Here is a 22864-nt window from a genome sequence, read left to right as displayed (position 1 = left end):
GGCGGCAGCCTAAAAGACCCGGCGGAGGCCTACCACGGCAGCCAGACTGCCGGAGGGGCCAAATCCCGCGCCGGCTACCACTCGATTCGGCGGCGGACGGGCGGCGGCGGGGGGGGGGGGGGGACGGGGGCGGAGGGCGGCGGCGGCAGAGGGGATGTGGGGTGGTGGCGGCGCCGACGGCGAGGTTTTGGGCGGTCACGGCGGCGGATTCCGGCCGGCTATGTCGCGGGCGGGCGGACGAGCGCGGGCGGGAACGGAAATGAAGTGGCGGTTGGGCATTTGCGGGCGACGGCTAGTTTTGGACCAGATGCATCTCGTGATGTATATTTGCATCGCGAGGTGTTGCATTTTACATCACGAAGAGGCCGCGGTCCAATTCTTTTTCATATAAACCGTCTGTTGGAGCAGCGTTTTTTGCCCCAAACGGTCCAAAAGTTAGTTATTTTTACCTTTGAACCATTTATTGAAGATGCTCTAATCAGTCTGAAAAGCACACCTTTGGACGAGCTGCGGCGCGGCATCGGCCAGGAAAAAGGAAGACGATTGCCGGCATGTTGTTCCAAGGGATTTGAACAAGTGGGGTGGGATAAAAAGACGTGATTGCTGTACGCACATGTCGTTGACAAACGCCGGGACTAGGAGCGATGGGCGATCCATCTTGTTCACGTGCATGCGATAGAGATGGGGCATTTTCGTGTCTTCTATCAGCTGGAATGCATCCCGGGGAATTCAGCCCACGCTTCATCGTTTGGGCTTTTATCATTTCTCCTTTCTTTTTATTTCAGAAAAAAAGGAGAAAGTGCCACCGGCGCCTGCGTTCCAGAAAAGTACACGTTTGGCTGAGCTGCGGCGCGGCATCGGCCAAGAAAAAGGAAGACGATTGCCGGCGTGCGTGGTTCCAAGGGATTTTTCGGATGAGCTGGCAACACGTAGAACATGTCGTTGACAAGCGCCGCTTTAGGAGCGATGGTGTTCACGTGCATGCGATAGAGACCGGGAATATTTGTTTCTTGCATCAACTGGACGGATCTCGGCAAATTCTTTCCTGATGGACTTTGGCTTTATTTATTCGGAAAAGCTTACCTTCGGCCGGCCGATCGCGTGTGAGCATCCGCCGTTTTCGTGTCCGTCAGATTGATTCTTGATCAGACGGTCGAGATCAACCTCTCCGTGTCAACGTTTCTGCAACTCATGCTTTGTTTCAGAAAATAGAGTCTGCAATTGACTGGCTAGATCCCGTGGCGAGCGGAGACTCATGTGGCTGGGAGGGCGACGCCTGCGAGGATTCCAGCCGGATCTCACCGGATCCGCCAAGGATGGCGAGCGGGGCAAGAGGAAGGGACATCCGGGAGCGGCAGGGGCTTTGTTGGGCGAGGTCTGACGGTTGAGGACCCGCGATGACGGCGACGCACGACGCTCCCACGACAAGAGGCGGACAGACGAAAAAAAAGGAAGGGATGGCAGCGAGGCGACCTGGTCGGAGGTCTGATGCTCGTCGGCGGCGGCATGAAGGCAAGGACGGGCGGCGTCGATCCTCCCTCACCACCATCTGGCGGAGCTCGTGGCCCGCTCTTGCTGCTATCGGGTGATGAAGAAGACGATCTCTGCTCGCCATTGACGACGGCAAGGCCGCCGTCCACTTCTGCAACATCAGTTCTGTTGCAAAAAACAAATATGCAACAAGACCTTTGTTGCAGGAAAAAAATCTGCAACAAGACCGCTGTTGCAAAAAAAATCCGCAACAAGACCTTTGTTGCAATTTTTTTTACGACGGACACGACTGCAAGCTGATTGCAAGCTGCAGATGCTTTTCTGAAACATAGATCTTGTTGCAAAAAATAATGCAACAAGTATGTTGTTGCAATTTTTCTTCACAACATGACCTCTGTTGCAAAAGTTTTTGCAACACGACCTTTGTTTTAAAAAATTCTACAACATTACCTCTGTTGCAATGGAAAGGACGACGCTCGGTCACTTGATGGTGTGAGATTTGATGGGTGGGTTGGCAGCGGCGCTGCGCGAGGCGTAGCTCTGTCGGGGCCGGAAGCAAGAGTGTATTGTTTCTGCGACAAGAGCGTTTGTTGCGGGAAATAACGAGTAGGCGTGCAGGACGCGGACACTAGATCGAACGGCTATCAGCTCGGGCATCCAATGGCCGTCGAGGCGATTTGATAATATCTAAACATCGGCCGACGGACGCGTAGCAGTGCCCTTATTTATTTCTAAAAGGAGAAAGTGCCACCAGCGTCTACGTTCCAGAAACTGCTAGTAGTACAACCATTACCATCGCATCTCCTCGTTTTGAGATGTATCCTAATTCTTTTCTCATCCTAATTCTGAAAAGTACACGTTTGGCTGAGCTGCGCTGCGGCATTGGCCAAGAAAGGGGATGACGATTGCCGGCATGTTGTTCCAAGGGATTTGAAGGAGGACAACAAAAACAACAAAGTCTTTAATACCAAATAAGTTGGCATAGAATAGAGATGAAATTCATAAGATTTCACAACTAACTTATGGTTCTGGCACATGGATAGTAAATCCATGGCTAGTTCTCTTATGAGTCCTTCATGTCCCTCTTTACGAACTTCTCCCATGTCAATTCGGTCTATCCTGACTTCTTTTGACATTATTGGCTCGCTTTAACCGTACGCAATACACTCGCGCTTCCGGAGGCCTGCGCTGAATATGCTTAAACCATCTCAAACGATGTTGGACAAACTTCTTTTCAATCGGTACTACCCCACCCTATCTTCTATATCATCATTTCGGACTCGGTCCTTCCTTGTGTGGCCACACATCCACCTCAGCATGCGCTTCTCCGCCACACCTAACTGTTGAACATGTTGCCTTTTAGTCGGCCAACACTCAGTGTCATACAACATTGCGGGTCGAACCATCGTCCTATAGAATTTGTCTTTTAGCTTTTGTGGCACTCTCTGTTCACGGAGAATGTCAGAACTTTGGCGCCACTTCATCCATCTGACTTTGATTCGATGGTTCACATCTTCATCAATATCCCCATCTTTATGCAGTATTGACCCCAAATATCGAAAAGTGCCCTTCTGAGGCACCACCTGCCCATCAAGGCTAACCCCCCCTCTTGTGCTTAGTAGTACTGAAATCACATCTTATGTACTCGGTTTTAGTTCTACTAAGTCTAAAATCTTTTGATTCCAAGGTTTATCTTCATAGCTCTAACTTCCTATTAACCCTCGCCCGACTATCATCGACTAGCACCACATCATCCGCAAAGAGTATACACCATGGATATCTCCTTGTATATCCCTCGTGACCTCATCTATCACCAAAGCAAAAAAAAAAAGATAATGGCTCAAAGCTGATACCTGGTGCAGTCCTTTTTAATCGGGAAATCATCAGTGTCACCACCACTTATTTGAATGCTTGTCACAACATTATGGTGCATGTCCTTGATGAGGGGTAATGTACTTTGTGTTTCTCCAAGGTCCAACACATGATATTCTGTGATATCTTATCATAGGCCTTCTCCAAGTCAATGACCACCATGTGCAGGTTCTTCTTTTGCTCCCTATATCTTTTCATGAGTTGTCGTAGCAAGAGAATGACTTTCATGGTCGACCTTCCAGGCATGAAACCATACTGATTTTTTGTCACGCTTGTCATTCTTAAACAGTGTTCAGTGACTCTCTCCCATAGCTTTACTGTATGTGTTGGAAAACGTAGCATGCAACTTCAAAAATTCCTACGCTCACACAAGATCTATCTAGGAGATGCATAGCAACGAGAGGGGGAGAGTGTGTCTACGTACCCTCGTGGACCGAAAGCGGAAGCATTTGACAAGGCGGTTGATGTAGTCGTACATCTTCACGATCCGTCCCGATCAAGTACCGAACGTACGGCACCTCCGCGTTTTCAGCACACGTTCAGCTCGATGACGTCCTCGCCTTCTTGATCCAGCAAGACGGGCGAAGTAGTAGATGAGTTCCGGCAGCACGACGACGTTGTTATGGTGTTGGTGAAGAACAATCTCCGCAGGGCTTCGCCAAGCACAACGGAAACTATGCAGAGGATAAACTAGAGGGGACGGGGTTGCCGGCACATGGCTTGGTGATTCTTGATGTGTCTTGGGTGCTAGCCCTGCCCCTTTATTTATATGTTGAGCCCTGGGGTCGAAACTTGGAGTAAAAGCCTCCTCAAAGTCGGTTTTGCCCGAAAGGCAAGAGTCCTACTCGGACTCCAGGGCTAGACGCCAGGGTTCCCAGCGTCTACCCCCTAGACGCCAGGATTCCTGGCGTCTAGCCTCTGGTCTCCGCAAAACTCCCTTTTGCACTTTCCAAAAGCCTCGTGGGCTTTCCCCTTTGGCCCAAATAAAGTGTTCTCGTACCCAAACATTTCGGGAAACATCCGGAACCCCTTCTGGTGAACTCTGGAACCCTTCCGGAGACCAAACACTATTATCCCATATATCAACCTTTACCTCCGGACCATTCCAGAGCTCCTCGTCATGTCCGTGATCACATCCGGGATTCTGAACAACATTCGGTTACCAACATACATTACTCATATAGTACTATATCGTCAACGAAACGTTAAGTGTGCGGACCCTACGGGTTCGAGAACTATGTAGACATGACCGAGACACTTCTCCGGTCAATAACCAATAGGGGAACCTGGATGCCCATATTGGCTCCTACATATTCTACGAAGATCTTTATCGGTCGAACCTTATGACAACATACGTAATTCCCTTTGTCCATCGGTATGTTACTTGCCCGAGATTCGATCGTCGGTATCCACATACCTAGTTCAATCTCGTTACCGGCAAGTCTCTTTACTCATTCCGTAATACATCATCCTGTAACTAACTCATTAGTCACTTTGCTTGCAAGGCTTCTTATGATGTGCATTACCGAGAGGGCCCAGAGATACCTCTCAGATACTCGGAGTGACAAATCATAATCTTGATCTATGCCAACCCAACAAACACCTTCGGAGATACTTGTAGAGCATCTTTATAATCACCCAGTTATGTTGTGACGTTTGATAGCACACAAGGCATTCCTCCTGTATCCGGGAGTTGCATAATCTCATAGTCGAAGGAATATGTATTTGACATGAAGAAACCAATAGCAATAAAATTGAACGATCAATATGCTATGCTAACGGATGGGTCTTGTCCATCACATCATTCTCCTAATGACGTGATCCCGTTCATCAAATGACAACACATGTCTATGGTTAGGAAACTTAACCATCTTTGATTAACGAGCAAGTCTAGCAGAGGCTTACTAGGGACACAGTGTTTTGTCTATGTATCCACACATGTATGAAGTTTCCGATTAATACAATTCTAGCATGAATAATAAACATTTGTCATGATATAAGGAAATATAAAATAACAACTTTATTATTGCCTCTAGGGCATATTTCCTTGAGTCTCCCACTTGCACTAGAGTCAATAATCTAGATTACATTGTAATGATTCTAACACCCATGGAGTCTTGGTGTTGATCATGTTTTTCTCGTGGAAGAGGCTTTTTCAACGGGTCTGCCACATTCATATCCGTATGTATTTTGCAAATCTCTATGTCTCCCTCGTTGACTTGATCACGGATGGAGTTGAAGCGTCTCTTGATGTGTTTGGTTCTTTTGTGAAATCTGGATTCCTTCGCCAAAGCAATTGCTCCAGTATTGTCACAAAAAAATTTCATTGAACCCGATGCACTAGGTATTACACCTAGATCAGATATGAACTCCTTCATCCAAACTCCTTCATTCGCTGCTTCCGAAGCAGCTATATACTCCGCTTCACACGTAGATCCTGCCATGACACTCTGCTTGGAAATGCACCAGCTGACATCTCCACCATTCAATATAAATACGTATTCGGTTTGTGACTTAGAGTCATCCGGATCAGTGTCAAAGCTAGCATCGACGTAGCCATTTACGATGAGCTCTTTGTCACCTCCATAAACGATAAACAGATCCTTAGTCCTTGTCAAGTAATTGAGGATGTTCTTGACCATTGTCCAGTGATTCACTCCTGGATTACTTTGGTACCTCCCTGCTAAACTTATAGCAAGGCACACATCAGGTATGGTACACATCATATCATACATGATAGAACCTATGGCTGAGGCATAGGGAATGACTTTCATTTTCTCTCTATCTTCTGTAGTGGTCGGGCATTAAGTCTGACTCAACTTCACACCTTGTAACACAGGCAAGAACCCTTTCTTTGGCTGATCCATTTTGAACTTCTTCAAAACTTTATCAAGGTATGTGCTTTGTGAAAGTCCAATTAAGCGTCTTGATCTATCTCTATAGATCTTGGTGCCTAATATATAAGCAGCTTCACCGAGGTCTTTCATTGAAAAACTCTTATTCAAGTATCCTTTTATGCTATCCAGAAATTCTATATCATTTCCAATCAACAATATGCCATCCACATATAATATTAGAAATGCTACAGAGCTCCCACTCACTTTCTTGTAAATACAGGCTTCTCCAAAAGTCTGTATAAAACCATACGCTTTGATCACCTCATCAAAGTGTATATTCCAACTCCAAGATGCTTGCACCAGTCCATAAATGGATCGCTGGAGTTCGCACACTTTGTTAGCACCTTTAGGATCGACAAAACCTTCTGGTTGCATCATATACAACTCTTCTTTAAGAAATCCTTTAAGGAATACAGTTTTGACGGCCATTTCCCAGATTTCATAATCATAAAATGCGGCAATTGCTAACATGATTCGGACAGACTTAAGCATAGCTACGGGTGAGAAAGTCTCATTGTAGTCAAATCCTTGAACTTGTCGAAAACCTTTTGCGACAAGTCAAGCTTTGTAGACAGTAATATTACCATCAACGTCAGTCTTCTTCTTGAAGATCCATTTATTCTCTATGGCTCGCCGATCATCGGGCAAGTCAACCAAACACTACTAGGAAAACGCTTATAGATAGAAGTTTACCAGTAGCGTTTGTTTATGACCCCACGCTACTAGTAGTTAGTAGTAGCGCTGGCTAGAAAGAGCGCTACTGGTATCAGTTAGCAGCAGCACTTGTCATCTAAACCAACACTACTGCTAAGTGTAACACACCACAATATCTAATCAATAAATATTAGCAACGCTTGTCGCCCAACCAGCGCTACAACTAGTGGGCTTAGCAGTAGCGCCGGCCCATTCCCCGCGCTGCTGTTAAGCCCACTACCTCCCCCCGCGCGCCCCCCGGCCCGGCATCATCACTCTCACTCACACTCCACACTCCTCCCTCGATCCCCCGCGCGCCGCCGTCGACCCCCGCACGCTACCGTCCCCCACTCCGGCCCTCCTCCCTGCGTCGGCCGCCCTCGCCCGCGCCGGCCCTCCTCCCCGCCGGCCGCCCAGCTCCCCCGCGTCGGCCTCCTCCTCCGCCCGCCGCCCCGGCCCCCACGCCGGCTCTCCTCCCGCGCCGGCCCTCCTCCACTGAGAGGTACTCCTCCCTCCTTCCTCCTCCTCCCTCCCTCCCTAGTTATAGTTATTAGAGTAGTTATTTTGAATCCTATGTAGTTGAAAAAATGTAGGTTATTAGAATAATGTAGGTTATGATCGAACCCTAGCTAGGACAGATTAGGTATGAACCCTAGGTTTTTAAATTTAGCTAGGTTTTAAGGTTAGGACAGAAATTTAGCTAGGTTTTTAATTAGATATAGTTAATAGAATTTAGGTGTTTTAAGTGTATTTAAAAGAGTTTTAGGTGTTTTAGTTGTTTTAGGTGTAGTTAACAGAATTTTAGGTGTTTTAGTTGTTTTAGGTGTAGTTAACAGAATTCTAGGTATTTTTTTAGTTAAAGCAATTGTTGTTATTTTTTTAGTTAAAGCAATTTTTCCTGTTATATGCAAATTTGCACTGGACATGTCATATTTTGAACATGTCATATTTTTCCGAGTGGCCTATGTTTTGCCAGAAATGTCGATTCGTTTACGTTCTGGCAAATTTCAGGCGCTCGATATGTCCTGTTTTTAGCAAAGGTCATGCCAAATTTTTCTAAGTGTTTATTAATTTTGTTTTCATAATTAAGCATTTTGTTCTCGACGTCGATGATGCCTATCCCGCATCCTCGTCGTCGACTCGGCGGAGGACTCCTGGTTGAGCCGAGGGGCCATGTCCGGGACTGGGCTCCGCCGGGCTGGTACTGGGTTGTGCTACCTTCTGGTGAGCGCAGCTTAGTGAGGAGCCAGCCCGTCGTCGACCCGGCGCTTCTTTGGTGGCGGTCACGTGGGCCTGCATCGGTGGAGAGGCTTGAGTCCCCCGCGCAGGTGGTACAGCACCATGTCACGGAGGAGAACGCGCACGTCCAGCGCTAGTTGGTTACGTTGGCGAACGGCCGGTTCTCCAATACCTGGCAGATTCTTTGGGGATCTCACCGGAGCTATGATCCGGTGATGGTTCCTTCTCTTTGGGTGTCCACCGCGGCCCACTGAACCTAGAGGAGCTATTATTCGATATGTATTAGTGATATTATATGATGATCTTTGCTACAAACTACTATATATGTATTCAATGATGGATTATTAATTACCTATTAGTTATTTGCGTATTAAATGCAAAAGATGAGCGCGGTTTGTGCTACAAACTACTATATATGTATTCATGATGGATTATATGATGATCTTTGCTACAAACTACTACAAACTACAAATTTTAGGTGTTTTAGTTGTTATATGATGATCTTTGCTACAAACTACTATATATGTATTCGATGATGGATTATTAATTGCCTATTAGGAAATGTCTGACGATGAAAGGGAATTCGCTATGTGCGAGTACTGCGAAGATGAGCGCGGTCTGTGCGACAGGCCTCACCTGGTAGAAGGTCGGCGCTTCAGCATCAAGCTCCAAGAGACCTTCAATGTTGAAACGGTACGCAACGATGACAAGTGTTTTTGTTATTTTTTGCACGACTTCTCTGCTTCTTCAACGTGTAATTTCCGTATTTTACAATTCGACTAGCTTATCCCATGCCATGCAAGACGCTATGTCTTGGAGAAGATGGGTTTTGAAGATCATGAAAGAATGGAGACAAAGATAATTCAACTAAGGACCCATCATGGTTATGATTTTGTTGTAAATCTATACAATTCTGTGAACTCATCCAATTTTGGTTGCCTGAATTGGGAAGCCCTTTGCAAGCCGTATGATTTTCATGAGGGTATGCTTCTCACCTTCGATCTTGGTGATCATGACATCGATGAAAATGATATGACCATTTGGGTCCTTGTTGACACGCTTCCAGTTCTACCGCTGTGTGAGTTTCTTAAACATATTTACTAAGTAATTTATATTGTTTATTTCAAAATATTTGACAGCTTATTTCCATTTACAGCTTATTTTCATTCTTCAAAAAATGTACGGAAAATGGTAGACAGACCTACTACTACAATGATGAAGCACAATTAACTTATAAGGAGCAAGATGGTCTTATCGCATTTTTACTAATCTTGAGAATTACAATAGCTATTATCAAACTCCTCCACATTATGGTCAATACGTGCCACTAGTGCACGTGTTGAACTACGGTAACATCAATGGAGATATCATGGTAAGATTTTCTACTATTACGACATCCGTGCATCTTTTTGCATAAATTCTTCTAAAACTAAACTACATTGCTAACTACAAAGTTATTACTATGTTTTCGAACAAAAAATCCCGATAGATTGTGTGCCTCATCTGATGTTGCCGAGAGGTCGCGTTAATGTTATGAGCTTACGGCCACCACGGCCAGGTCAGCCGCAGTATCCACATCACTCCTGTCCATACCGGATTTCTATAAGCGAGGAAGTCATGATAATAAATGATTTCAAAAAATGTTTGAACCATCGTAGAGAGCTACTTGGAAGCAACATTCTGCGTAGGCCAAGACTTGGAGACAGGATGATCTCCGTTCTTTATTATGGAGAGTCAATTTTCCTTAATGGAGAGTCAACACCTATCTTGTTTTATGATATTTTACCTAAGAGAGGGTAGAGTAAGTCCTATGAGAGGAGTAGGTCGTAGCTAGAATGTGTATTTATGTGCTACAATGTGTTAGAGTTGATGATGATGATGAGTTATGATTATGACTAGTGACCAACTTGTTATATGATGTCTCATTGACGAACATTTTTTGGTGGTGATGACAAGTGGTAATGAATATGCTATTTAAACAGACTAGTTCATGATGAGTTGTTATTGTATAATAGATATATCTGTTTAAACATGTACATCGCCAAAATGCTAAAAAAACATAAATGTTAGCAGTACTGTTGGCTAAAAATGCGCTACTAGTACTTGAACTTACCTGTAGCGCTGGCCTAAAAACGCGCTACTGCTACAAAATAGTTGTAGCGCCGTAGCAGTAGCGCTGGTGCCCGCGCTACTGGTAGCACAAAAAGTAGCGCTACTGGTAAGCTTTTCTCTAGTAGTGAAAGTCCATACTTTGTTCTCATACATGGATCCTATCTCAGATTTCATGGCCTCAAGCCATTTTGCGGAATCTGGGCTCATCATCGATTCCTCATAGTTTGTAGGTTCATCATGGTCTAGTAACATGACTTCCAGAACAGGATTACCGTACCACTCTGGTGCGGAACGTGCTCTCTACGAGGTTTGGTAGTAACTTTATCCAAAGTTTCATGATCATTATCATTAGCTTCTTCTCTAGTTGGTGTAGGCATCACGGGAACGGTTTTCTGTGATGAGCTGCTTTTCAATTCGAGAGAAGGTACAATTACCTCATCAAATTCTACTTTTCTCCAACTCACTTCTTTCGAGAGAAACTCCTTCTCTAGAAAGGATCCATTCTTAGCAACAAAGATCTTGCCTTCGGATCTGTGATAGAAGGTGTACCCAACAGTTTATTTTGGGTATCGTATGAAAACGCACTTCTCCGATTTGAGTTTGAGCTTATCAGGCTGAAGCTTTTTCACATAAGCATCGCAGCCCCAAACTTTAAGAAATGACAGCTTAGGTTTCTTGCCAAACCACAGTTCATACGGTGTCGTCTCAACGGATTTAGATGGTGCCCTATTTAATGTGAATGCAGTTGTCTCTAATGCATAACCCCAAAACGATAGTGGTAATCGGTAAGAGACATGATAGATCGCACCATATCTAATAAAGTACGGTTACGACGTTTGGACACACCATTACGTTGTGGTGTTCCAGGTGGCGTGAGTTGTGAAACTATTCCACATTGTTTTAAATGAAGGCCAAACTCATAACTCAAATATTCGCCTCCACGATCAGATCGTAGAAACTTTATTTTCTTGTTACGATGATTCTCCACTTCACTCTAAAATTCTTTGAACTTTTCAAATGTTTCAGACTTGTGTTTCATTAAGTAAATATATTCATATCTGCTCAAATCATCTATGAAGGTTAGAAAATAATGATACCCGCTGCGAGCCTCAACACTCATCGGACCGCATACATCAGTATCTATTATTTCCAATAAGTCAGTAGCTCGCTCCATTGTTCCGGAGAACGGAGCCTTAGTCATCTTGGCCATCAGGCATGGTTCGCAAGCATCAAATGATTCATAATCAAGTGATTCCAAAAGTCCATCCGCATGGAGTTTCTTCATGCGCTTTACACCAATATGACCTAAACAGCAGTGCCACAAATATGTTGCACTATTATTATCAACTTTGCATCTTTTGGCATCAATATTATGAATATGTGTATCACCACGATCGAGATTCAACAAAAATAGACCACTCTTCAAGGGTGCATGACCATAAAAGATATTACTCATATAAATAGAACAACCATTATTCTCTGATTTAAACGAATATCCATCTAGCATCAAACAAGATCCGGATATAATGTTCATGCTCAACGTTGGCACCAAATAACAATTACTCGGGTCTAAAACTAATCCCGAAGATAGATGTAGAGGTAGCGTGCCGACGGCGATCACGTTGACCTTGGAACCATTCCCGACGCGCATCGTCACCTCGTCCTTAGCCAATCTTCGTTTAATTTGTAGCCCCTATTTCGAGTTGCAAATATGAGCAACAGAACAAGTATCAAATACCCAGGCGCTACTATGAGCACTAGTAAGGTACACATCAATAACATGTATATCAAATATACCTTTGTTCACTTTACCATCCTTCTTATCCGCCAAATACTTGGGGTAGTTCCGCTTCCAGTGACCAGTACCTTCGCAGTAGAAACACTCAGTTTCACGCTTGGGTCCAGACTTGGGCTTCTTCCCGGGAGTGGCAACTTGCTTGCCATTCTTCTTGAAGTGCCCCTTCTTTCCTTTGCCCTTTTTCTTGAAACTAGTAGTCTTGTTAACCATCAACACTTGATGTTCTTTCTTGATTTCTACCTCCGCAGCTTTAAGCATAGCGAAGAGCTCGGGAATGGTCTTATCCATCCCTTGCATATTATAGTTCATCATGAAGCCTTTGTAGCTTGGTGGCAGTGATTGAAGAACTCTGTCAATAACACTATCATCCGGAAGATTAACTCCCAGTTGAGTCAAGTGGTTATCATACACAGACATTCAGAGTATGTGTTCACTGACAGAACTGTTCTCCTCCATCTTGCAGCTATAGAACTTGTTGTAGACTTCATATCTCTCAACTAAGGCATTTGCTTGAAATATTAACTTAAACTCCTGGAACATCTCATTTGGTCCATGACGTTCAAAACGTATTTGAAGTCCCGAATCTAAGCCATAGAGCATGGCACACTGAACTATATAGTAGCCATCAGACCGCGTCTGCCAGACGTTCAAAGCGTCTACATTAGCGGGAGGGGGCTTGTGACCTAGTGGGAGGAGGCTTGTCTCCAAAGCACTGTCATGATTTCCATCGTCACCGGCTTGACACCTTGATCTCCATCGTAGCGTCGTTGTCGTCTCGCCAACTATTGCTTCTACAACTATCGCTAACGCATAGTGATAAAGTAAAGCAATTACATGGCATTGTCATTTCATACAATAAAGCGACAACCATAAGGCTCCTGCCAGTTGCCGATAACTTTTACAAAACATGATCATCTCATACAACAACTTATATCACATCATGTCTTGACCATATCACATCACAACATGCCCTGCAAAAACAAGTTAGACGTCCTCTACTTTGTTGTTGCAAGTTTACGGGCTTCTAGTAAGAACTGTTCTTACCTACGCATCAAAACCACAATGGTGATTTATCAAGTTTGCTGTTTTAACCTTCAACAAGGACCGGCTGCAGTCAAATTCGATTCAACTAAAGTAGGAGAAACAGACACCCGCCAACCACCTTTATGCAAAACTAGTTGCATGTCTGTCGGTGGAACCGGTCTCATGAACGTGGTCATGTAAGGTTGGTCTGGGCCGCTTCATCCAACAATACCGCCGAATCAAAATAAGACATTGGTGGTAAGCAGTATGACGATCACCGCCCACAACTCTTTGTGCTCTACTCGTGCATATCATCTACGCATAGACCTAGCTCTGATACCACTGTTGGGAAACATAGCATGCAATTTCAAAATTTTCCTACACTCACGCAAGATCTATCAAGGAGATGAATAGCAACGAGAGGGGGAGAGTGTGTCTACGTACCCTCGTAAACCAAAAGCGGAAGCATTTGACAACACGGTTGATGTAGTCGTACACCTTCACGATCCGTCCCGATCAAGTACCGAACATACGACACCTCCACGTTCAGCTAGGGATGGCAACGGGGCCCCATACCCGCCAAACCCGTGGGGATTTCATCTATTAGGGGGTGGGCATGGGCGAAAAACATCCCCATGGGGATGTTTACCAAACTAATTTATTCCCCATAGGGTACAACGGGGATGGGGACGATATCCTATTCCCCAGACCCGATATCCATCGAGGACCCGGTTAGTAACTGTGACACTACGGTCAACCTTAAAATATTCACAAACAAACTTGCGAAAACAAAAAAAAAGCTCTGAAAAAAACCTTAAACCTATCTCACATCCTCACCTCAGCTGCCACCATGACCAAGAAGTCAATACGAGCTAGATAGGCATTAGCAAGACAAGGACAACACCATGTATGTATGTTGATTATAGGGTGTCATATTATGTATATGAGTATTTGTTTATGGGGATGGGACCCTAATGGGGCCCCGTTCCCCAGTGGGGCATGGGTATGGGGAAATTTCATCCCCAGTCATGTAAACGGTGATGGGGATGGGATGATAGGGAATATATGGGGATGGGAATGTTGTAGGTATCCCCATAGGCGATTGTCCCCATTGCCATCCCTACGTCCAGCACACGTTCAGATCGATGACCTCCTCGCCTTCTTGATCCAGCAAGACGGGCGAAGTAGTAGATGAGTTCCGGCAGCACGACGGCGTGGTGATGGTGTTGGTGAAGAACAATCTCCGCAGGGCTTCGCCAAGCACAACGGAAACAATGACGGAGGATAACCTAGAGGGGACGGGGTTGCCGGCACACGGCTTGGTGATTCTTGATGTGTCTTGGGTGCTAGCTCTGCCCCTGTCTTTATATATTGAGCCCTGGGGTCGAAACTTGGAGTAAAAGCCTTCTCAAAGTAGGTTTTGCCCGAAAGGCAATAGTCCTACTTGGACTCCAGGGCTAGACGCCAAGGTTCCCGGCGTCTACCCCCTAGACGCTAGGGTTTCTGGCGTCTAGCCTCTGGTCTCCGCAAAACTCCCTTTTGCACTTTCCAAAAGCCTTGTGGGCTTTCCCCTTTGGCCCAAATAAAGTGTTCTCGTACCCAAACATTTCGGGAAACATCCGGAACCCCTTCCGGTGAACTCCGGAACCCTTCCAGAGACCAAACACTATTATCCCAAATATCAATTTTTACCTCCGGAGCTCCTCATCATGCCCGTGTTCACATCCGGGATTCCGAACAACATTCGGTTACCAACATACATTACTCATATAGTACTATATCATCAACGAAACGTTAAGCGTGCGGACCCTACGGGTTCGAGAACTATGTAGACATGACCGAGACACTTCTTCGGTCAATAACCAATAGCGGAACCTAGATGCCCATATTGGCTCCTACATAATCTACGAAGATCTTTATCGGTCGAACCTTATGACAACATACGTAATTCCCTTTGTCCATCGGTATGTTACTTGCCCGAGATTCGATCGTCGGTATCCACATACCTAGTTCAATATCGTTACCGGCAAGTCTCTTTACTCGTTCCGTAATACATCATCCCGCAACTAACTCATTAGCCACTTTGCTTGCAAGACTTCTTATGATGTGCATTACCGAGAGGGCCCAGAGATACCTCTCCGATACTCGGAGTGACAAATCCAAATCTCGATCTATGCCAACCCAACAAACACCTTCGGAGATACCTGTAGAGCATCTTTATAATCACCCAGTTACGTTGTGACGTTTGATAGCACACAAGGCATTCCTCCGGTATCCGGGAGTTGCATAATCTCATAGTCAAAGGAATATGTATTTGATATGAAGAAAACAATAGCAATAAAATTGAACGATCAATATGCTATGCTAACGGATGGGTCTTGTCCATCACATCATTCTCCTAATAATGTGATCCCGTTCATCAAATGACAACACATGTCTATGGTTAGGAAACTTAACCATCTTTGATTAACGAGCCAGTCTAGTAGAGGCTTACTAGGGACACAGTGTTTTGTCTATGTATCCACACATGCATCAAGTTTCCGGTTAATACAATTCTAGCATGAATAATAAACATTTGTCATGATATAAGGAAATATAAAATAACAACTTTATTATTGCCTTTAGGGCGTATTTCCTTCAGTATGGTTCATCAACTTAATTCCACGGTAATTAGTACAACTTTGAACATCCCCTTGTTCTTGAAGATTGGTATTGTGCTCTGTCTTCATTCTTCTGGCATCTTATTTGCCCGAAAAATAAGGTTGAAAAGCTTAGTTAGCCATACTATGGCTATGTCTCCGAGGCCTCTCCACACCTCAATGGAGATACAATCAGGGTCCATCACCTTGCCTCCTTTCATCCTTTTTATGGTCTCCTTGACCTCATACTCCGGATTCGCCGCACAAAACGCCTGCTGGTATCATCAAAGGAGTCGTCCATGTCAATGGTAGAGATCTCATTCTCCCCATTGAACAACTTATCGAAGTACTCCTGCCATCTATGCTTAATCTCCTCGTCCTTCACCAGGAGCTGGTTTGCTCCGTCCTTGATACATTTGACTTGATCAACATCCCTTGTCTTGCTCTCTCGGATCTTGGCCATCTTATAGATGTCCCTTTCGCCTTTCTTCGTGTCTAACCGCTGGTAGACATCCTTATACGCCCGACCCCTTACTTCACTCACAGCTCGCTTTGCAGCCTTCTTCTCCATCTTGTACTTCTCGATGTTGTCTGCACTCCTATCCAGGTATAGGCGTCTAAAACAATCTTTCTTCTCCTTAATAACCTTTTGAATATCATCATTCCACCACCAGGTATCTTTAGTTTCGCTTCTACTTTCCTTGGACACTCCACACTTCTCTGAGGCCACCTTACGAATGCAAGTTGCCATCTTCGTCCACATATTGTCTGGATCACCTCCTTCCCCCCAAAGGCCGTCCTTAATGACCCTCTCTTTGAACGCCGGAGGTACCTCCCCCTTGAGCTTTCACCACTTCATTCTAGCGACTTTGACTCGCTTATCCCGCTGGACATGAATCCGAAAGCGAAAGTCAGCCACCACAACTTATGCTGGGGGACAATACTCTTTTCAGGTATCACCTTACAATCTAGGCACGCATGCCCGTCTTCTCTTCTCCAGAGGATGAAATCAATTTGGCTAGAATGTTGACCACTACTAAAAGCCACTAGATGTGATTCTCTCTTTTTAAAGAGTGTGTTAGCTACGATCATGTCGTAGGCTAGAACAAAGCTTAAAACATCTTTCCCTTCTTGATTCCTGATGCCATGGCCAAAGCCCTCGTGCACCTCTTCAAAACCTGTGTTAGATGTACCCATGTGGCCATTGAGGTCTCTTTCTATCGGGACACTCCTAACCATGTCCTCCAGGTCTTCTCAGAACTCCCTCTTAGTGTTTTTATTGTAGCCTACTTGCGGGGCGTACATGCTGATAACATGAACTAAGTCTGCAACTACCAGTTTGACCAGGATAATCCGGTCCCCATGCTCTTGAATGTCTACCACTCCATGTGACTGATGCACGCGCATGTCGTTGACAAACGCTTTAGGAGCGATGGTGTTCACGTGCATGCGATTGAGATTGGGAATATTTGTTTCTCGCATCAACTGGACGGATCGATGCGTCTCGCCAAGTTCTTTCCTCGTCGCCGTCCATCATCTTTTGGACTTATATATTTCTCCTTTTATATTATTTATTTATTTCAAGAAGGAGAAAGTGCCACCGGCGTCTGCGTTCCAGAAATTGCTAGTAGTACAAACATCGCATCTCCTCGTTTGGAGATGTATACCGTTCTAATTAAACACTCGCCACCAGTTAGCCATTTTTATTGGAGGCTCCATCGTGATGGTGAACAGGTGGCCATCATCATCTGTCTCCATGGGCCTTGAGCGACTCGACCTGGCTCTTCCCGCGGGGGCCCTTCCGCCGGATGTAGAGGCGGTACTCGTCGAAGGTCATGGGCTTGTACAGCGCCGGCGCCCCGGGCGACACCAGCTCCGCCATGGGCGCCAGCGGCAGGTCGCTCCTCGGGTTGTAGAACATGGCCACCGACAGCCGCTCCGCGTCCGCGTTCACCATCACCCGGTGCTCCACGCTCCGGTACGTCGCGTTTGTCAGCACCTGCGTTGCACCATATCACACGACATCCAAACGATAAAATAAATCAACAAAAGAGCATAAATAGATCGAGTGGACGTGACAAAAAACCCATCGGAAAACGTCGTCTACTTTTCAAAGCTTTCAAGACGGGAATGATGATCCGTGTACCGGCCTGGCAAAGGAACAGTAAGCGCCATGGTCCTTCGCCGGGCTGGTTGGTCGGTGGAGCCAGCGGGCAGCGGCATGTGACAAACGTGCAGTTCTTTCTTCTGCTGACCAAAATAAAGCAGCAGATGGGCGGTGGCGTCCGTGTGCTGCGCCAGCAGAGCAGAGCAGCAGCGCATGCAGATTGCAGGATCCTCGGACAGCTAGCGAGGCTGGCTGGACCCCACCCATATGCCGCGCTGGTGGCCAGTGGATCAAGGTCAGATCTGAGGGGACAAATGGCACGTGCTTCTCCATTTATCACTTTGCCCTAGTATTTTCATGCAGTATCGTTCCCTGCAAGATCCGCCCGGCCTTCATTGCCGCCACCTTCTTGATAGATGTCATCGATCGGTCCTCACCCATGTGAGAGATGTTTCGTTTATTATGACAATATATCTCGGACGTGAGTATGTGATCCCGAGCTTCAGTGATCTCGGATGAACAGTAAAATCTAAAAATATTTAAAAAAAATCTGATTTCTTTTGGCAAGAAACTACGATGTTTTGTCTGCATGCATGCAAAATTTTCATGATGAAATAACATTTGTGGATGTGTGGGCAAAATAATTTTTTGCATGCATGTAGAAAAAACATTAAAGTTTGTTGCCAAGAAACAACATTATATGCCCATGAGTACTTTCGCTGGAGCTCAGGATCACTAGAGCTCGGGATCACATGAGTATTTTCGCAATGTATCGACCCTTTCTATACCATGAATCCACCCATGGATTTTTATCTTCCAAAAACAACATTATATTTTATCCAAATCAACCTATTACGAATGTGATCCATCCATATCTAAGTTCTGATTTCCACAACCTTGTACTATTTGACGAGCTCAAGACACAGCCCACCATATCTATAAGTTCGATCCACGGAGCTTAAATGAAACTAGTATGGATTGTCTGAGTTTCACCGGCACGCACGGATCTCGATGTAGGACCGCGCGCAGGCAAAAATTTGGCCACATCCAGCCCGGTTCGTTCAGATTCGTTTTCTTGAATACATGTACATATGCCTGCCTCTACGCCGAGCGAGAGGGCCGTTTTATGCCTCCTCGCGTAGTGATGGACCACGGTACCGTACTACGTACCGCGTGGCTCAACTGTGCATGGTACGACACCATCGTCCAACACAAGGCAGTAAAACGCACGCGACCGTGTTCGTGTTGCATGCACAACCCGACGAGATGTGTCGTACTGGTACGTGCTGTATCCACACATTGGACCAGCCAGCCAACACGGTCGGTCGGTCGGTCAGGGCATCCGGCCGGTTTTAGCAACGCCGTATCAGCTGATCGAGCACGACCTCTTTTTCTTTACTTTTTTTTTGAGGGGTAGCTCTTTTTTCGTAACTGAGAATTAAGCATGGGCTTTGTTTCAAAGAATATTAAGGAGGCGAGATGGGGAAAGGTGATATACCCCGACGTGTCATGTCAAGAGCAAATTACGGCGGGAAAGCATGGGAAAACCGAAGCAGCGGTGAGTGAGCGAGCGAGTCGGTACGTCAAGATCAGGCTAAATATTATACGGACTAAATAAATAATTGTGAGCGTACGTAGTTCGTTGCTGCCCACATCACATGACTGCACGGCTGCACGTTGGCGCATGCCTAATCAGGAATACCGTCCCGTACTGTGCGCTGCTGCTGACTCCGCCTCGTGATCGGTACCCTACGTACCCTCTCTTTTCTCCTTTCGATTGGGAATCTATGCATTCATGTCGACCGATCACACCACGCCCTGTCAGTCCGGCCGATCTGCTTACACAAAGTAATCGCGTAACCCCGCGTCCTTAACCACTAATCTCACCTAACTGCTTGTCTAATTAACCTAAAAACTGCTTCATTGCTTTTTACTCCAACTAGCAGCAGTACGACTGTTCATTCCAAATTACTCCAACTAGGAGTACTTTCTACTACTGCATGACTCCCACGTGCATATTATGTAAGCCAACCGCATAGCACGGCTAGCCGGTGCAGGTGACGCTTGACCGTCGGATGGATCCAATCCACAGCTAACTAACGTACGTCGTCATGCATACCTCCGCAGAGCACGTGGAAGCTCGTGTCCGAGAACACATCCTAAACTTCATTAGGGCATGTACATGATGGCATTTGGATACATATGCCCCATGACAAAAAGTAATTTGAAGCATCTACATTAATTTTTTTCTCTAATACAATCTATCACTAGTGGGTCTCATTAAAAAATAGAAAATAAAGACTCTAGTACACATGCATCTCTACTCTTCACTTAAATCTTTTCAGCTTTTGTCAGTGGACCACACTTTTTCTTCTCAAGCACCCGTCTCCTGAAGAGGATCCCGTTTCCCTATCAAACCTACTTTACGTTATATCCGATCCTACATGACCTGTGAGGCATCATCTTGAGGCTATGCATTGTACATGCCCTTATGCATATTCTTCGTATATAGCTGTGCTAACCCGACGGAGGAAGTTGACCCCCGAAACTAATCACGCTGACACCTGATGCTGCTCTCATCACTGCTTTAATTAGTTTTTTAATACTATTCCTATGTTGGTACGTACAGTACTTAGTTTTTGATACGTAATACGTAGCGACACGTCATGCCGCTGTCTGACAGGTGGGTGATAAGGCCCGCGCGTCAGCGGGAGAACCCGGCCAGCGGCGTCGAGGGACTGCCGTATACGTACGTGGCGACGACAACTCCCTTTCGCCACGCACGGCGATATAGATATGGGAGGATAACGGCAAAACGGGCACGTGCTTGAAATGGACACGTGACGCATCCCTGACCTACCGCTCCTACCCTAGCCTAGCGAGACTTGGGCACAGTAATGGGAGCGCCGCTACCACGACGTCGGCATCATATTTCATTTCAGCAAATGAAATAGGACTAGCACAGATCAAAGCAGATCACGGCCGTTGCCGTGACGTGTAGCACTCTAATGGCGATCGATCATCGTGAGCGCATTTTTCCGGCTGGGATGAGCGCTCGCAGGCGGCTCGTGGCCACCACACGTGCCTAACTACCGGCCGCTAAAATCGCAGAGAAAACAAAATAAAAGCGGCATGCATGTGTGCAACATGCATGGTGGTTGTGTGCTCGGTTTTTTAGCTGTTGGTACCTGGATCTGGTCCCCGACGTTGACGATGAAGGCGTCGGCGATGGGGTCGACGGTGACCCACTCGCCGCCGCGGCCGCGCACCTGGAGGCCCCTCACGCGCTCGTCGGCGAGCAGCACCGTCATGCCGCCGGGGTCCGAGTGCGAGGAGAGGCCCAGCGTCAGCTCCGGCTGCGGGCACCGCGGGTAGTAGTTCACCCGCACGCACACCCCGGCGCCCTCCGCCCCGCCGAACTCCTCCTGCAGCCTCCCCGGCCCGACGCCCAGCCCCGCCGACATCGCCGCCATAAGCCGCTCGCACAGCGAGGCCACCTCCCTCCCGTACTCCTCCGTCGCGTCCCTGACGACCCGCCAAAAGTAATGGAGGTTAAGCACACTTGCACCGGCGGGCTTGGCTGACTAGACTAGAGTGTGACGGTACGGATGTATGTACGGACGGGCGTGGATTACCGGAGGTCGGGAGGGAGGCGGGGCCACTTGTCGGCGGCGGAGAGGCTGCTGGGCGGGCGGAGGTGCAGGAAGTAGTAGTCGCCCCAGTCCAGGACGGCGCCCCTCTCCACGCCGAGCCGGCTGCCGTACCCTTCGTACGTCGCCGGCGAGTTGGCGTACCGCTGCTTGGCCTCCACGGGGAGGCGGAAGAACCCGCGCCAGGCGGCGCGCGCGCGGCGGAGGAGCTCACGCGGCACGCCGTGGTTCACCGCCTGGAAGAAGCCCCACTCCCGGCAAGCCTCCGACACCGCGCGCGCCGTCGCCGCGCTCCCATCCGGCGACGAGAGGTCCACGACGGGGATGCTCACGCTGCCGCTGGTGGTGCCGTTGTGGACGGACGGGCGGTCGTGCACCGGCTTCACGTAGCGGTCCGGGATGGTGGCCGCGCCGCTCTCAGACAGCGACTGCACCCGCACCACCGGCTCCGGCCAACCTGCGGCTTCCATGGGGCGCCACCGGCTAATAAGCTCGATCGTTGCCGCAATGCCGCTCGGCCTTCTCGTCGTACTTGTGGCGTCCGGGTTCGCTTGTATATATAGGATCGGTCGCCAGCTCTACCTTTTTCTCCTGTTTGTCTTCGTGTGCTTGGGGCGGTAGTGTATACTACATGTTTCAGTTACAAATTCGTTAGGTGGCAGTTGAGATCAATCAGTTCGTTAATCCGTTGGGTTAGCTACATAGTTTATGCACATCGCAAAAAAAAGTAATATTGTCAAGAGCCACAGAACTTACGCTAAATGTTCAGTTTGGTGCTAAAATTTTAAAAATACGGATTCTTGCGTTAATACTGTCACCTTGCTCGTATTTAGAAGTATCCCGCGCTGACTGGAACCGCTCGGTGCCATGCTCTCGTTTATTCTTTTGCAGAAGCATCCCTCATTCTATATTTAATTAAACAGAAGCCCCTTAATAATATGTGCGGGTCCCACCTGTTAGGACTAATGGTGGGAGAATAAAAAAGGGGCTGGGGTGAATCAAACCCATAACCTCGTTTACAATAAGCGTGCTAGCCAATGACTCCACCAACTATATGTTCGTGCACATATATATTGGCTACAGTTTTGTTACACTATTTTTTTTCCCGAGTTCTAAAAAAATCTGAGCTTTTTTCGCCAAAAAAAATCAACAGAAAAAACCGCATCAAAATATATAATGCTTAACCCACAACGTACAAAACTTAGCGGCCAGAAAAAAAATCCGAGTTTCATAATACCTAGGAAATTCCACTTTTTTGGCATAAAATGTCAAAATAAATTTTGAATTCAAATATTTTTATTGTCTAATTATTTAGTTTATCAAAAAAAATAAGTTATAAAATA

General features: G+C 46.5%; 1 protein-coding gene across 1 annotated transcript; it reads right to left on the bottom strand.

Moving 5' to 3' along the window:
* Positions 1–17315: 17315 nt before the first annotated feature.
* LOC123180276 (jasmonate-induced oxygenase 1) lies at positions 17316–22068 on the bottom strand. Its single transcript, XM_044592264.1, has 3 exons — positions 21507–22068; positions 21060–21396; positions 17316–17763 (listed from the first exon to the last, which is right to left on the bottom strand). The coding sequence occupies exons 1-3, from the start codon at positions 21989–21991 to the stop codon at positions 17509–17511; spliced, it is 1077 nt and encodes a 358-aa protein (XP_044448199.1). The 5' UTR covers positions 21992–22068; the 3' UTR covers positions 17316–17508.
* Positions 22069–22864: the final 796 nt, after the last annotated feature.

The sequence above is a fragment of the Triticum aestivum genome, chromosome 1D (genome assembly GCF_018294505.1).
Source record: "Triticum aestivum cultivar Chinese Spring chromosome 1D, IWGSC CS RefSeq v2.1, whole genome shotgun sequence".
NCBI lineage: Eukaryota > Viridiplantae > Streptophyta > Magnoliopsida > Poales > Poaceae > Triticum > Triticum aestivum.
The sequence above is the reverse complement of the archived record's forward strand: the minus strand, read 5'-3'. Positions and strand labels throughout refer to the sequence as shown.